Source organism: Rhynchophorus ferrugineus, unplaced genomic scaffold (assembly GCF_030347505.1).
Source record: "Rhynchophorus ferrugineus isolate W39M unplaced genomic scaffold, kcgeb_rfMv2 rfM7, whole genome shotgun sequence".
NCBI lineage: Eukaryota > Metazoa > Arthropoda > Insecta > Coleoptera > Curculionidae > Rhynchophorus > Rhynchophorus ferrugineus.
In genome coordinates, this window is record NW_027472586.1 from 15,409,766 (window position 1) to 15,426,071 (window position 16,306).

Genomic DNA, 16,306 nt, shown 5'->3' on the forward strand with positions numbered 1-16,306 from the left:
TGATTTGCATCGACTTTTGTTCTTCATTTTGGTATTTGAATAAGTCCAGTTATATTTATTGTCACTGGCCTATTGGAAATTGTATCATATATGTACAGTAAGTAAAACATTATCCCCAATACAATTCCTTGTGGTACAACTACTTTAGCTTCTTTTATTTTACTTTCGAACTACTACTGAACATTCTCTGGTTTGAGCTTACACATGGCTGAGATGAAAGTATTTGCTTAGTAATCGTTAGGTGTTGCTTTAGTAACATTTTCTTATTAATTGTTTGTGCAGTATATCTTAACTAGCTACTTTTTTAAGTTGAGATTAGTATTTAAAAGTTTCTTTGAATTGATGAATCGTATTTTAATACTCACCGCCTTGCAAATTATATTTAAATTCACATCTTCGTGTAGTTTATCTACATCAACATTTGTAACAGATTCTGCCCAAATACATTTAAACATTGCAGATTTACGTAAAAGTGTTAACCAATAATGTATAATTTTATAATTTACATACAATTTTATTTTATTTACATAATTGTTTATTCCAAAGGAGAACAGTACAATAGTTTAATATCACAGAATTATGTATTAAAAAGCAACTATTAAATATGAAGTAATTGCTGCACACAATAATTATTAAACTACTACTATAACAAAACCATTTTACATATGTTTACGAAGGGAATAACCTACTATAAATATTATATACAGATGATATCTAATCTAGAGTAATACATTAAATAAATAAATGCTTTATATAACACACTAAATAATACATTAAAGAAATTATGGCCTGATGGTATAACTCAACAGGTTTTTGAATAGATTAAATTCATTTGAACTATTCTTCATAATATTTACGACTCTTCTACCATTTTGGCTATTATTCCCATTCCTCCATTATTTTAGGAAATATTCTACATTTCGATTAGTGAAATTAAAGGGCTTCTGACAGTGAAGGGGAAGATTCAAATCAATTATTAGTGTAACTTTCGCACCTTGCAACGAGTAATCAAGTTTCTCTTTCTTAGTTGATATTTTGTCAAGTTCCAGCTAGTCGAAAAATCCTTCAGGCTTTTAAACTATGTTTTGACCAATAACGCATGCAATTCGTTTTGTTCGTTTTGTTTATTTTGGCTGCCTGGGGGCTTTTTTAATTGCTGATATCAAAATCACTATTTTGAAACTGTTAACAAAATCGATAGTTGTACAGCGGCATCTACCTAACGTTCTACTTCAGCGCCCGTACTAAATATATATTGATAGTCGACATTGCCAAAAAATATTATTCTTACTAAATTTTTAGAAATAATTTTATGATGTTGTTTATTTACAATAGCAATATTTTTTCAAATACGCATCTGTGATGCATTTGCTATGAGGAGCATAATAGTCCAACCTGCTTATATCACCAATAGTTAATGTACTATTTACTGAAAGATTTCCGTCGTAGGTAATTGTGGTTTCAAATTCGGCTAAGGGATCCGTAGTAATGCTAAGAACAATATGGTTTCCCGTTTTATTGACGAAACGTTCCGAAATTCGCGTACTTGTTGACTTAATTTTATACTTGACACATTTATTACCTTCTGCTGTTGAACTGATAATATTCCCTAACTTTTCCATGAAATAGGTGTTTATTTTTTTTAATATATTTGATTCAAACTTGTGCTCGATATAGCCCTCACAAGTACACCAATGGTCAACAATACCTGCTTCTTTACATGAACGATCTTGCGGAATATCTTCCAGCAATGACATGCATTGTGGACATGCATCACTAGGCTTTATAGTGTAATTAAACCCGCTTAAGACTAATAAATGCTGTAAAGTCATGTGGAGATCATAGGGAGTGGTCAATTTATTGGTATTGCCCCGAAGATTCTGTAAAAGTTTCGGATATTTTTCTTCAAACCATGGTGGAAATAAAAAGTGAATAAATGGTAAACGCTCCTCTTGCCATCCAGTTGGTGTACGTCTTATATCTCCAAACCTCATTCCGTGATCACTCAGAAAGATCACTAAGGAGTTGTTGTAAATGTGGTCGTCCTCTAAGTCAATCAAGAACTTCCTGAGTCTGTTATCCATCATAGAGGGTGTGTTGAGATTGTTGTGACTAAAAGAACATACTATGTTTTAAACTGAAAACTTAATATACGGGGAATGGTCGTAAAGTCTAAAGTAAAAATAAAAAAATAATAAATAAAAAAATATGTAAAAATATATTTATTCATAAAAATATATATTACGACGATTATATATATATACGACGAAATTAGGAGTAAGATTAATTATGTGGATGGACTGAAAAAGAAATGCAATATAGTGATACAAGTATTGGCTGCGAAGACGGAAAATAATGACAAATTGAAGAATAACATGTAAATTATGATGCAATGTGGCATTAATATGAAACTGTTAGTAAGAATCGCTGGCAGAAAATCGGAAGATATGATCTGTTTAATATCTGAGAAGGAAAATATCGGAAGGAAACTGATCATGAAGGATACATATAATCCACCTAAATTGAAAGAAATATTATATATCACCAAAGACCTGTCTAAGGATCTGAGGCAAATACAAGAAAAAATGTGAAAAAAAGCGAAGGAAGAGCAAATATGTAGACATGGAGCCTACAAGTGAATGGGTTGGAGATAGAGAAAAAATAGGATAGATACATTAAAAAGCAGTTAATAGGGAGAAGTGGAGAGTCTGGTAACGAGGACAACAAAAGGCGAGGACTTGACGTATAAGAATGGGAAAAAAATACTGACAAGAAAAAAGTGTTAAAATAACTTGGAAAAATAAAAAGCTAATGAGCAGAGCAGAGAAACTGGAAAGGTTAGAAAAGTATGGAGGATTGTAATATGCGAGGGTTGACGAGTTTATTTATTTATTTTATTTATTCATTTATTTAAATAATTATTTGAAAATGTATTATTCGAACATTTTTCTTACCTAAAGCTGTTCATCCAGAAGAACCCAAAATTAGGATAGTCTTTAAATGTGTTGGCAAATTCATCAGCTAAATTTAATATTCTCTCCCCCGCATTCTCAGGACCTGTACAATAGTATAGTCTATGTACGGATACTTTTTTTAATTTTTCAGTTGCCATGATATAGGGTCGAAAATAATAATCAGTTGGGGGCTTCACAAAACCTAAATTATTATTTATATTTTATTAAAATCAGATGAATAATAAGTTGTTTAATAAGCTCGTCAATTAATGAAACTAAAAATTCAATACTTTGGGTATTAAATTAGATTTCACTTAAAAATTTTGAGAACATAGAAAAAGAAAAAAGTTAAGCATTTACTCCCTGTGAGAAGTACACCCGGGCCCTCTATAACGGCGGGAGGAAAGAATTTCTTATGCGTATTTATACTCGTAACTAGGGACTATTTATTTTGTAGCTGCAACAAATTGCTTACCACTGTCAATGACGTTGCTGATTTTGACGATTCAATCCAGTTCAATTCAATTCCAGAAAAATTAACAATACGTTGTCATTTAATGAATCCACGGATGATGAAGATGTTGTACAAAATTTTTATGCAGAAGCGCGATTGATAATGAATACAGATACGTTGCCGAAGAAGTTTATTGATGTCGTAGGCAAGCATCAAAAACTTGCTCATCAAAATTTGAAGTTAAATTAATAACGTACTTTCAACTGGCTATGAAAAAAAATCGTATACACGTCATGATTGGATGACAAACGACGAACAAAACCGAAAATTCAAGTTTTGGCCCTTGTGGTGTAGTATAATATTATAGTACGACTTTAAAAGGAATTAAAGTAATTTTGTGCATTGCTTCCTCGCATTTTTTGCCAATGTTTGCAAAGATATCATTGAACAGCGACATATACATCAAAAATACCTTTCTTTATGTAATTGAATGTGCTCATTGAAGCTGAATCTTCGGCATAAGCCGTGACGTAACCTAAATCTCTGTATTTGTACCATACCATCGGGCATTTGTCCAGATTTCCTATCGCTTTCGGATTACAGGTTTTGAATACCATACTGTCGTTAAAACCTAAAAAGGTACACTATTATCTTCACCAATATACAGAAATGCATTAGGAATATGAATATAAATATTGTTTTTTAAAACTCTGCGTTAATATCAAATAATTAACAGGTAGTAAACGGTATCAATTTAAAAGGATTCTCTTTTGCTAGTCTTAAGAGACTCTAGACATCTTCCTAGTCTTAAGAAGATGTATCTGACGAAATATCCGGCGAAAATTTTCTCTCGTAGACGACATAGAACAATATAGAATATTTGGATAGCAATATATTTTTCGACACATGTGGACAACACATTTGTTATTTGGTACTATGGAAAGGCCAAACTCAACCAGTTCCTGAATATTCAACATACAATTCACAGTAAAGACCGAGAATAATTCCTAGATTCTTTAATTGGACGTTCTTGGTTAGACCCCGACGTGATTAAAGTGCCTAACAGGTAAATTAACTCAATATAAGCCACTCGACAGGTGCTGGACACGTGCATGGAAGGACAGCACGAGGAATGGAATCCATCAACATCACATGGTTGAAGACATCCCACGAGACTAGCCTGATGGATGAAAACCACAGAAGCCCATCACGTATAACATCAACACATGAACACCCTTGTATCACGAAACGGGGCACGTAAGGCACCACATTTATAGGTACCCTCAAACAAATCGAAACGCCCCAAGACGAACGACGTCCTGCTACAACTTTGATGGCAGCTGACCCCGCTTAGTTAGAGATCCCCATCTCATCAGCAGTCCCTGGGCGTTTGTTTGTATTATTGCGGGTGCACTCCGGAACCTGCAGCTCATAGAGGTACGTTCCTCTAAGAGGGAAGTCATGTGGCGACCGGCACGACCTTTTCGGCCACCACGCATTCAGCTACAAGTTCAAAAGTTAGCAATACCGATGGATTAGTACCATGCAGTTCCAGGCTATAAAAGACCATCACGACGACGTCTCCCTCTCTTTTCTTTTCTACACCCCCTTGTAACAGTGCCACTTCCACAGCGCTACCGTACATCCTTTACCTAACCTAATGTCCTGTCAACTCTCCCGTCGACCATATATATCATTCAATGTTAAAATAAGCAAGCGTATTCAATCAATGTTTTTAGTTCTCGTGCAAATTTCTTCCAGAAATAGTAGTGAGTGTTCGGAAAAACAATCGCATCGATAGACACACATTTCGACCGACCGACCAGACGAACATTCCTACAATGGTGAACTCAGATTTATCAAAAACTAACATATACAGATAGATATTCAGACTAGGCCATACTGCTCCCATCCGAAAAAGCAGCCATATTGATTTCCAAAAATTTTTACTTTATAAAACCTCAATAACAACCAAAGCAGATTTCGTAGAAAATAAACCTTAGGGAATAAGCCGTTTATCTATATAAATTGAATACATCTTGTAACAACAGACCACATTGATAGGGTACTAAAGATACAGAATTTCAAAGTTATAATCAAACTGTACAGGAAAGTGTCTCAGGTAATCCCTCATTCAGTAACAGGTATGTACAAGGTACTACCCTTTGAGCATAGGAATGAGTACATAGTACAACCTTGGAAAATGACAAATATTCGGATACAAGAGAACTTGATTACGAAACGCCCGCTAGTTTTAGTCAATAACCACGAATCCAAAACGGATTTTTCATGCTAAAGTTAGTTTATTTAAAATCAAACTGGAAATGGCTTTGACATTGACTTTTTTTTTGACTACAATGTAGTATTATAAATATACACTAGCAATGAACAAATGAAACATGTTAAGAGAGTTTCAAACAAATCAGAAAATGCAAATAAATTACCGAAAATCAATGCATTATACTTGCATATTGTTTTCGTGTGATAAGATTAAGAGAACTTTCATTTCAATAGTCAGATAGTATGAAAGCTAACACAAATAATAATTATTAGAAATACAAAGGACTGTACAGAGATATAATCAATGTAGTAATAAAATTATGGAGTTAAAATATTTAAACCGTTCTTAAACTTTTATTGACAAAATAATTAATTTTTTTAAAAGTTCATCATCATCATCATCATCAATTTATGGCCGATGCTCGGGGAGTGTATATATAGAGTATATACTCATAGTAACACAAATTCTTGCCACTGTTGACGATCGGCCAGATCTATTGGGATCGCGGATAATGTTAGTCTCCTATATTCCTTGTCGGTCTTTGTGGTCTTGATCTATTTGTTAGAGCTGCTCGTTGCGTGCTCCATCCAATAAAACTTGGTGTTGCCGCAGAAACTTATGAAGAATTCTTTCATTTTTATTCTTGCCCAAACCTTTGAAATTTTCGTGTCAGAATTTGCTTTTTTCGGATCCCAGTTTGAAACATGCCAAATTTGTCTTAATCATAGTATTTGAAAAAATTCAAGCAGCTAATCAGATGTTAGACATTGTGCTAATCCTGCAACCACACTAGATCTATCTATAAAGACAGAGTGAGCATAAAACCTCCCTTTTTCAGGCAACTAAAGCCATAATAGTGGTTTGCTCAGGATGAAGCACAATTTTCACTGAATAAAATCACAGAGAAGGAAATATTGTTGAAATTGAAATCTCGTTTCCTCTAGAGCATGTACGACGTAAGCGGAAGCAAAGACAAGTACAAAGATATGATGCTCAGCTGAGAATGTTGACCATAGAAAATTTTGTATAAAACATATTTGGAACTCAGTATTGACATGTTTTATTAAAGTTAAAACTAAAACTAAATCGATAACATTTCAAATTTTATTAACCTCTTTATGATAATAAGGTTTTGGCTCTTTTGAAGTTACACATATGCTAAAAGAGAAGCATTATATAGAGATCTTATTCGAGCTAAAATATCACCGAATAACACTTTTTACAAAACAACCTGTTACAGAAATATTTTTTGTTTGTTTGATTGAGATGTTTACCTAAATGTTCATTACATTCAAGTTATGTGATCCACTTAAATATAGGTATTTACAGCCTATCATTCAGATTTAATTTACGAAATGGTTCTCATCACACCAATTCAAAAAGATAATAAAACGTAAACATTGTTAGTTTTAGAATTTTCGATAAAATTTTAGAAATTACAACATATTATCATAATATTAGACACTGGTTGATTTCTCAAAATACAACATATATAATTAAGACGCCTTACCTGTCAGAATTGCCATTAAATTTGGAAATGTGTTGTCATCCATTTTATTATACCCTTTTAAAGATATCCATTTACGTTCTTCGATATATTTAAGGGTTTTTGGTAAACTTCGAGCAAAATTTAATCGGGATATGCTATCAATACCAATCAGTAAGACACTTAAAGGCCTGGTGTTGTTGTATTTTATCATTTTCTTCTTAACTTTGTCATCAATTAAGTAAGTTGTATGGACATTCTCGTACACCATTTTACTGGACGAATTATGTTTGCATTTAACCATTATGGCGGTTGTAGTAATAGTTACGTTGTGTTGAAAGTTTTTACAATCACTGATCCTGAAATGTTAATAAACTTAGAAAGAAGAATATCAAACAACGAGACAATGCTCGGGCTGAATTCGAAAACTAAGGCAGCTCTCTTCAACGGACCAACAAAAGCTCAGAAATGGGAGGAATATTATAGGAAAATGTCCAACAATATTTTCAGGGCGATATTTAACTATATTTAAAAAAGCTACAGTTTGTCGAAGCTTAATAGAGACTGAGGCTTTGAAATATTGAACAATATTACCAAGCAGTAACCATAAGAGTAAATTTTTGAGTATAAATATAGTCAAAGTCCATCAATTGACGTCAGATATACTGCTTGTCAGGAAAAGAAGAGCGTAACGACTGAACTCTCAATATATATATAGTTTTACCATTTTTGGTAGACAGCTTTCGAGAACACATCTAATATAAACACTACCTGTATTCTAAAATTCTAAACATTACCGGAAGCAATATAATTATATTGGGAAACAGGTTTAATCAGAACAATCAATTTTTTAATAAGACAAGGCATTAATAAGACATATGCACAAGTGCACAACAGCAGAGATAGATAAAAATAACATATTTAGACAAATCCATCATTTAGTCAAATTTAGGTTACTGTAATAAAAATTTTAGACCTATAGACTTTTATGTTAGAAAATTGAACACGCGGTCCTGGTATGTCTAATTAAGGGTCTGGGTAGGGACTATAGTCTCTGGGTAGGGGCTATAGCTCTGGTAATGATATGCAGAAACTTCTGTTACCAGTTTCTAGTCTACTAGTTAGAACTATTCAGATTTTCTAATAAATAGAATAGAGAAAAAAGACGACGAAAATGGGGAATTCCAATGTAAACTTGATAAATAGTTACAACTTACAACTTACCCCGTATTCAGTTTATACTTACTCGATAGTATTATCAGGACTTTTCTTAGATTTTTTACGAATGACGTTTGAATAACAGCAGGTTATATTCGATGCATCAGGAGATTTCATATCAATCACAACTCGAGCTACATTATGCTCTTTTATCACTTTGGTGAGAAGCGGCTTTTCAGAACACTTTTTATAACTCAAAGCCTTATAATACTTCAGAGCATCTGGAGAAAATACTCCCATATCTATTATTTTACATTTGTTACTATTTACTAAGTAATTAACACCATCTAGAAATAATAAGGTGTAATAAATGGACTATTCTATAACGATATAAAACTATAAGTCACTTTAACATAACTGCACTAACGTTCAAAAGTTTGGAAGCACCCTACTTATAGTTATAACACATATAACATAAAAATCACATAAATTCTTATGTATTGCTATAGATAAATCCTTTAAAAATCAATCAAAATGAAAAATCAATATTTAAAATTAGGTAAATAAATCATTAAATTCTTATCAAGAATATATTATTTTAAATAAATACAGGTACACGTCTATTGATTATGATTTTTTTTAATTTTTAATGGTTTTGCCACAAAATTGACAACAATCTTAATCATAAAAAGGCTCTTGAAATTGATGATATTTCGCCTGGCTTATTAAAATAGCTGCCACGGGAAGTAATAGTTTTGTTGACATATATATTCAGTGTTAGTTCGAGAACCATGTTTCGGAATGTCTTAAGGTTGCTCGTATTATGGACCGATTTTCAAAATAATTTTTTATTCGAAGGAGTATAATGTGTGGGTATAATGTGATTACTGAACTGATGTAACGGAAGACCGGAAGTCGCTCAGTGAAAAAGGCGTTCAGTGTGCATTTTAAACACTATCCATATGATATGAGAAGCCGTAGAAATATTGAATGAAATCTTCAATGGAGGAGGACGACAACAATACAAAAATAATAACATAACTTTGTGACGCATACACAAAATTAAGTTAGGAGCGAAACAAATCTAATTTGTTGCTCGTACCGACTTCAAACTGATCAGTTGGTAGTAGTTCAAATAATATTGTAAATAGATAAATAGGTTTCGGTAGGTATTAAGTTGAATTGTGTGTATATAGTAGAATATGAAATATTGTTATTTATGGTTGTTTATTTTTATTTAGTTATTCCAGCGACTGTTATGTAAATGTTTCGTTTCAAAAGGTTTTTTTGTGTTAAAAATTTAGGTTTGATTATTTTTTAATCTTTAGTGAGTTCCTTAATTATTTTTTTGAAGTCGGTTCATTTTTTTTTTTGATAAAAATATTTTATGTAAAACTTTGCTTCAGCAATTAGTTTTCGTATATCAGGACCGAGAAATATTCCTTAATAAACTAAATGCCTTTCTTCCATAACAAAATCGCTTTCATCGCTCGCTGATGATAAAGACGAATTTCTTAAGCCATTTGTATGCTTGTATCTGGACAAATTGGTGATGGATCATTCGTATGTGGAACTGGCTTCGATACTGATTATACGTTAGGATATTTATACTGTGATACGCCTTTTACATTTTCACCAAATCGTCAGTTGTACAACTTTTTCAGTGCCCATGGCATGTCAATGTTTACTACAGCAAATCCAAATATATCATGTTAATTAGAAAAACTTTGATAGGTATTAGTATGCAGTATTAGTATTTAGTACGACCCCTTGTGATAAGTAGACCACGGACTTTTCAGATAATATAGTAGATAGCTAATTGACTTACCCTTCGTTGATGGTTTAGTTGTTAGTATTTGCTTCTGCGCTAAAGTTGACTTATGAGGGTAACTTGATGTGCTTGTTACGGTGTCTGTCATATCTGTAAATCGACTAGTAAAGTTGGAATCTAACGCTGCAAATATATCATGTTAATAAGAAAAACTTTGATAGGTATAACATGTATTACTATGCAGTATTAGTATTTAGTATGCCCCTTGTGATAAGTAGACCACGAACTTTTCAGATAATATAGTAGATAGCTAATTGACTTACCCTTCGTTGATGGTTTAGTTGTTAGTATTTGCTTCTGCGCTAAAGTTGACTTATGAGGGTAACTTGATGTGCTTGTTACGGTGTCTGTCATATCTGTAAATCGACTAGTAAAGTTGGAATCTAACGCTGCAAATATATCATGTTAATAAGAAAAACTTTGATAGGTATAACATGTATTACTATGCAGTATTAGTATTTAGTATGCCCCTTGTGATAAGTAGACCACGAACTTTTCAGATAATATAGTAGATAGCTAATTGACTTACCCTTCGTTGATGGTTTAGTTGTTAGTATTTGCTTCTGCGCTAAAGTTGACTTATGGGGGTAACTTGATGTGCTTGTTACGGTGTCTGTCATATCTGTAAATCGACTAGTAAAGTTGGAATCTAACGGTGCAAATATATCATGTTAATAAGAAAAACTTTGATAGGTATAACATGTATTACTATGCAGTATTAGTATTTAGTATGCCCCTTGTGATAAGTAGACCACGAACTTTTCAGATAACATAGTAGATAGCTAATTGACTTACCCTTCGTTGATGGTTTAGTTGTTAGTATTTGCTTCTGCGCTAAAGTTGACTTATGAGGGTAACTTGATGTGCTTGTTACGGTGTCTGTCACATCTGTAAATCGACTAGTAAAGTTGGAATCTAACGCTGCAAATATATCATGTTAATAAGAAAAACTTTGATAGGCATAACATGTATTACTATGCAGTATTAGTATTTAGTATGCCCCTTGTGATAAGTAGACCACGAACTTTTCAGATAATATAGTAGATAGCTAATTGACTTACCCTTCGTTGATGGTTCAGTTGTTAGTATTAGCTTCTGCGCTAAAGTTGACTTATGAGGGTAACTTGATGTGCTTGTTACAGTGTCTGTCATATCTGTAAATCGACTAGTAAAGTTGGAATTTAACGCTGCATATTTATCATGTTAATTAGAAAAACTTTGATAGGTATAACATGTATTAGTATGCAGTATTAGTATTTAGTATGACCCCTTGTGATAAGTAGACCACGAACTTTTAAGATAATATAGTAGATAGCTAATTGACTTACCCTTCGTTGATGATTCAGTTGTTAGTATTTGCTTCTGCGCTAAAGTTGACTTATGAGGGTAACTTAATGTGCTTGTTACAATGTCTGCCATATCTGTAAATTGACTAGTAAAGTTGGAGTCTAACGCTGCAATTATATCATGTTAATTAGAAAAACTTTGATGGGTATAATATGTATTAGTACGCAGTATTAGTATTTAGTATGCCCCTTGTAATAATAAGATCACGAATTTTTCAGATAATATAGTAAAGAGCTAATTAAATTACCCTTCTTTGATGGTTCAGTTGTTAGTATTTGTTTCTGCGCTAAAGTTGACTTATGAGGGTAACTTGATGTGCTTGTTACAATGTCTGTCATATCTGTAAATTGACTAGTAAAGTTGGAATCTAACGCTGCAATTATATCATGTTAATTAGAAAAACTTTGATGGGTATAATATGTATTAGTATGCAGTATTAGTATTTAGTATGCCCCTTGTAATAATAAGATCACGAATTTTTCAGATAATATAGTAAAGAGCTAATTAAATTACCCTTCTTTGATGGTTCAGTTGTTAGTATTTGTTTCTGCGCTAAAGTTGACTTATGAGGGTAACTTGATGTGCTTGTTACAATGTCTGTCATATCTGTAAATTGACTAGTAAAGTTGGAGTCTAACGCTGCAATTATATCATGTTAATTAGAAAAACTTTGACAGGTATAACATGTATTAGTATGCAGTATTAGTATTTAGTATGCCCCTTGTAATAATTAGACCACGAACTTTTCAGATAATATAGTAGATAGCAAATTAACTTACCCTTCGTTGATGTTTCAGTTATTAGTATTTGCTTCTGCGCTAAAGTTGACTTATGAGGGTAACTTGATGTGCTTGTTACAGTGTCTGTCATATCTGTAAATCAACTAGTAAAGTTGGAATCTAACGCTGCAAATCTATCATGTTAATTAGAAAAACTTTGATAGCTATAACATGTATTAGTATGCAGTATTAGTATTTAGTATGCCCCTTGTAATAATTAGACCACGAACTTTTCAGATAATATAGTAGATAGCTAATTAACTTACCCTTCGTTGATGGTTCAGTTGTTAGTATTTGCTTCTGCGCTAAAGTTGACTTATGAGGGTAACTTGATGTGCTTGTTACAATGTCTGTCATATCTGTAAATTAGCTAGTGCAGTTGGAAACTAACTCTGCAAATATTGCATTATAATTCAAACAAAAACAAGATCAAACAAAATCAATAAAGACTACGAACTTTTCAAACAATTTATATATGAGGTTTTCTATTAACTTACTCTTATTTGACAGAACAGTTGTTAGTTTGTGCTTCAGTGCTACAGATGAATAATATGAAGAACTGCTTATGGTTGTTTTATTGTATGTCAAATTTGAAAAAGATTTGGTAAATTTAGACGCTGGAATGGACGCTGCAAATACAATATGATAATTTGTATATTTGGATATTTAAATTTGAACCCATAAAATCTATTTACCATTACCTTGCTTAACATTTAGTGTTAACTTATCCTCGACTGAATTTATCACAAAAAATTGATGAGGGTACTTTCTTCCGCTATCATAGTAGGATATCGTTAAAAGAATTGTACTTATTATTAAGAGTACACTAATCTTTTTATAGACGATCATTTTTCGAAATCGGTTTCCTTTGGAATCTGTTGTATAAGGTAATAAGTAACTTGAAGGGTCTGAAATATATCACCAAATATTAAGTGACTATACTATTTCATAATATATACCCCAAGTGAAATTTATGGGTGCCTTATCTCGCCGAGATCACGATAAGATAATGTTGTGAAACAAAAACTACTTTAAGATTAAACAAAAACATAATAATAAACATATTTATTTACCTTAAAAACAGATGTCGTCATTGCAAGAATTTAAATAGCCGGCTTGGTGGCGCAGTGGTATAGGCGACGGGACGGTCTTCCTACTGTTGCGATAGCCGCGGGTTCGAATTCTGCTGGGGCATGGTCGTAAATTTATGTTTGTGCTTGTTTAAAATTTGTGAATGTTCTAGACAAGAGTATAAAATCCGACAACAAAAATGATCCCAGTCACGCCAGTAACCAGGCTGGGTAAGACCGGATGTCTTCTGGGACGATTTCTAAAGTTGGTCACTCGCCAGTCGGTAGGCTTAACGCTGAGGACCGTGGTTCGGAGCCAGATAAACCCATAGTTGGTAAAAGGAGACTTTAAAATATATTTAAAAAAAGAATTTAAATTACCAAATATCATCCAAAAATGACAGCACTGTTGTTGATGTGTTTCCGTGGGCTGTATTTGCCAAATGTAATACCTTAGCACGCCCAAAGGACTTTAAAACATTCATAAGATTTCATTTATGAAGACGCTCAACCTTTTTTTATTCAGTTCGTTTTACTGTGTTCCACCCAATTTGAATTTCATCAAATGGTGATTTTGTTCACAGATTATTTTATTAATCAGTTTTCTACTTATTACTTTATTTATCAATTTATAGTTATCTATTTTATTCTCCTCTACTTTATTATTTCTTCATTTCTTCGTATATTCCCATAATTCTTTAATTACGGTAAATTATCCTTAATATTTTTATGGTTACAACTGCAAATATAAAATATGACTGTTTTATAAACCAGAAACTGACGACAAAATGGCCTAAGTAACTGAAGTGCAGTTATGATCTATGAATAATTTGAAGCATACGAAAAGGCGTATCTAGCGAATGCCTTTGGCTTTTTCTCTTGTACGTATTACACGTTCATCATAGTTGGAGTTGGAGAAGTGAATGCATAATAGCAAGAGTATTTTATCCTAGCGGGGCCTACCAACCTTGGTGTCAGAATCTCGTGCGCCTGCTTCCCTGATATTATTACACGTCCATTATTATTAGTATTACGGTATAAGCTGATATGTCGGGCGTTACCTTCCCTTCGTACCGTGTGCACATGTCATACTTCATCCAAACATAGTTTATCATTTCTACCAATTATCGTTATTGTTTGTTGTTTTTTTTTATTGGACGTCATTGTTTATAACTTATACGGACCAAGATTATTGTTAACCATCATAGCTATTACTTCAATGCTGTTAACTGTCATCAATATTATCAATACCATCCATTATAAGTATTACTACGATCTATCAGCACAATTAATTACCCATAATTTTATCTGCAGGTAATTCGATATTTACCTGACATTCGAAGTATCTGCCGTTTCAAATTGATTGCTCAGATACCTTATCATTATGTTTTCGGAACAACATTTAATTTATTTTATCTTTTATTGTGTAACTAGCTGTTATATTATTTATATTGATCTCCGTCCTTCTTTATTTAATATGTGAAATTATTTTATATTGTTCTCTTAAACAAAATTTTTATTTTACACCCTGGGTTCAAAATTAGCTCTACAGTCATTTACTGTGTAGCTGTTATATCATTTATTTTGATCTAAATTTTTATTTGTTTAAGATGTTAAATTGTTTTATTTTTTATTCAAATATACTTATTATTTTACGTACTGAATTAAAATTGGCCCCACGTGCTAAATGTGGATTATAACTGTTAAGCGTTATAACATTTAAAATTTATATTTTCAAAATGTCCAGTTTTTTACAGTGCAAGAATATTTGCCAATATTTATACATATATATATATATATATATATATATATATATATATATATAAACTGGAATATGTGGAATATGTATAAACTGGAGTTCGTGGTCTCATTATTACAAGGCGCATACTAAATACTAATACTGCATACTAATACATGTTATACTTATCAAAGTTTTTCTAATTAACATGACATATTTGCAGCGCTAGTTTCCAGCTTTACTAGTCAATTTACAGACACTGTAACAAGCACATATTACAATATTACAGTTTATATATATATATATATATATATATATATATATATATATATATATACATCGACGAGTTGATGATTCGGAGCATTGTTTGAAGATGATCAAGCATACTAAACCCGAGTTTTTGCGTCGATATGTGACAACGGATGTAAAATGGCTTTATCATTTCACTTCGAACTCCAATCGACACTAATCCAAGTGGACTGCACACGATGAACCCGCTCCAAAGCATGGGAAAACGCATTGAAAATTCATTGACAACCCGAAAGAAGGAAGGACCTTCAACGACAACTATTACATAGCGTTATTGAACCGTTTGAAGGACGAAATCGCCGAAAAACGGCCGCATTTGAAGAAAAAGAAAGTGATGCTTCGCCAAGACAATGCAAAGTGTCACATGTCAGCGAAAACAATCTGGCTCCCAGCGACTATTTCCTGTTCTCTCAGATCTCAAAGGAATGCTCGCTGGGAAGAAATTTTCGTCGAATGAAGAGATGATCGCTAAAAATGAGGCCTATTTTGATACAAAGAACAAATCGTACTACAAAAATGGTATTGAAAATTAGAGAAAATTGGAGAGTCGCTATAATCAGTGTATCACCCTTGAAGGGAATTATGTTGAATAAAAAAAACTAATTTTGCGAAAAAAATGTGCTTTACTATGGTAGGCCGGGGACTTTTCAATTGAACTGTTACATCGGTTTTGCGTCCGTTCTTTATTAATTCTCAGGCCATATGGCTCCCCATTGTGAACTATATCATGAAGAATGTTAAAAACTCGTTAAGAATGTTAAAATCATTTCGTATCTATATACTATGTTGAAAAGCAGTGGAGCAACTGACAAATCATTTTGCCCTCGCACACAGCTAATATAATCATCGTAAGAGGCCTGAACAAGCTTCGTAATTTTTAGGAGAGTTAAGCTGTTAGA

The 16,306-nt window shown here is 32.7% G+C and overlaps 1 protein-coding gene across 19 annotated transcripts; it reads right to left on the reverse strand.

Moving 5' to 3' along the window:
• Positions 1-562: 562 nt before the first annotated feature.
• LOC143200082 (uncharacterized) lies at positions 563-13,235 on the reverse strand. 19 transcript variants are annotated; one of them, XM_076410366.1, is made up of 17 exons: positions 12,992-13,235; positions 12,788-12,919; positions 12,557-12,649; positions 12,291-12,424; positions 12,025-12,150; positions 11,759-11,884; positions 11,493-11,618; positions 11,226-11,318; positions 10,960-11,085; positions 10,694-10,786; positions 10,428-10,553; positions 10,162-10,287; positions 8,422-8,680; positions 7,200-7,534; positions 3,881-4,039; positions 2,955-3,156; positions 563-2,112 (listed from the first exon to the last, which is right to left on the reverse strand). In XM_076410366.1, exons 4-17 carry the CDS (start codon positions 12,379-12,381, stop codon positions 1,323-1,325), a joined length of 2,778 nt encoding a protein of 925 aa, XP_076266481.1. In that variant the 5' UTR covers positions 12,382-12,424; positions 12,557-12,649; positions 12,788-12,919; positions 12,992-13,235; the 3' UTR covers positions 563-1,322. The 19 variants fall into 19 exon arrangements, with proteins under 19 accessions (XP_076266481.1, XP_076266475.1, XP_076266468.1 ...); XM_076410360.1 differs by having other exon boundaries at positions 10,960-11,052; positions 11,493-11,585; positions 11,759-11,851; ... (1 more) ...; positions 12,291-12,383; positions 12,992-13,230; XM_076410353.1 differs by having other exon boundaries at positions 12,025-12,117; positions 12,291-12,383; positions 12,992-13,230.
• Positions 13,236-16,306: the final 3,071 nt, after the last annotated feature.

Bases quoted from the DNA above. Each gene is read 5' to 3' on its own strand.
- LOC143200082 (XM_076410347.1), bottom strand. From the start codon at position 13,139: ATGATCGTCTATAAAAAGATTAGTGTACTCTTAATAATAAGTACAATT. The intron at 11,319-11,492 runs GTAAGTCAATTA...GTCGATTTACAG, and splicing joins AACTGAATCATCAACGAAGG to ATATGACAGACACTGTAACA. The intron at 3,157-3,880 runs GTATTTTTGATG...ATAATAATTTAG, and splicing joins ATTCAATTACATAAAGAAAG to GTTTTGTGAAGCCCCCAACT.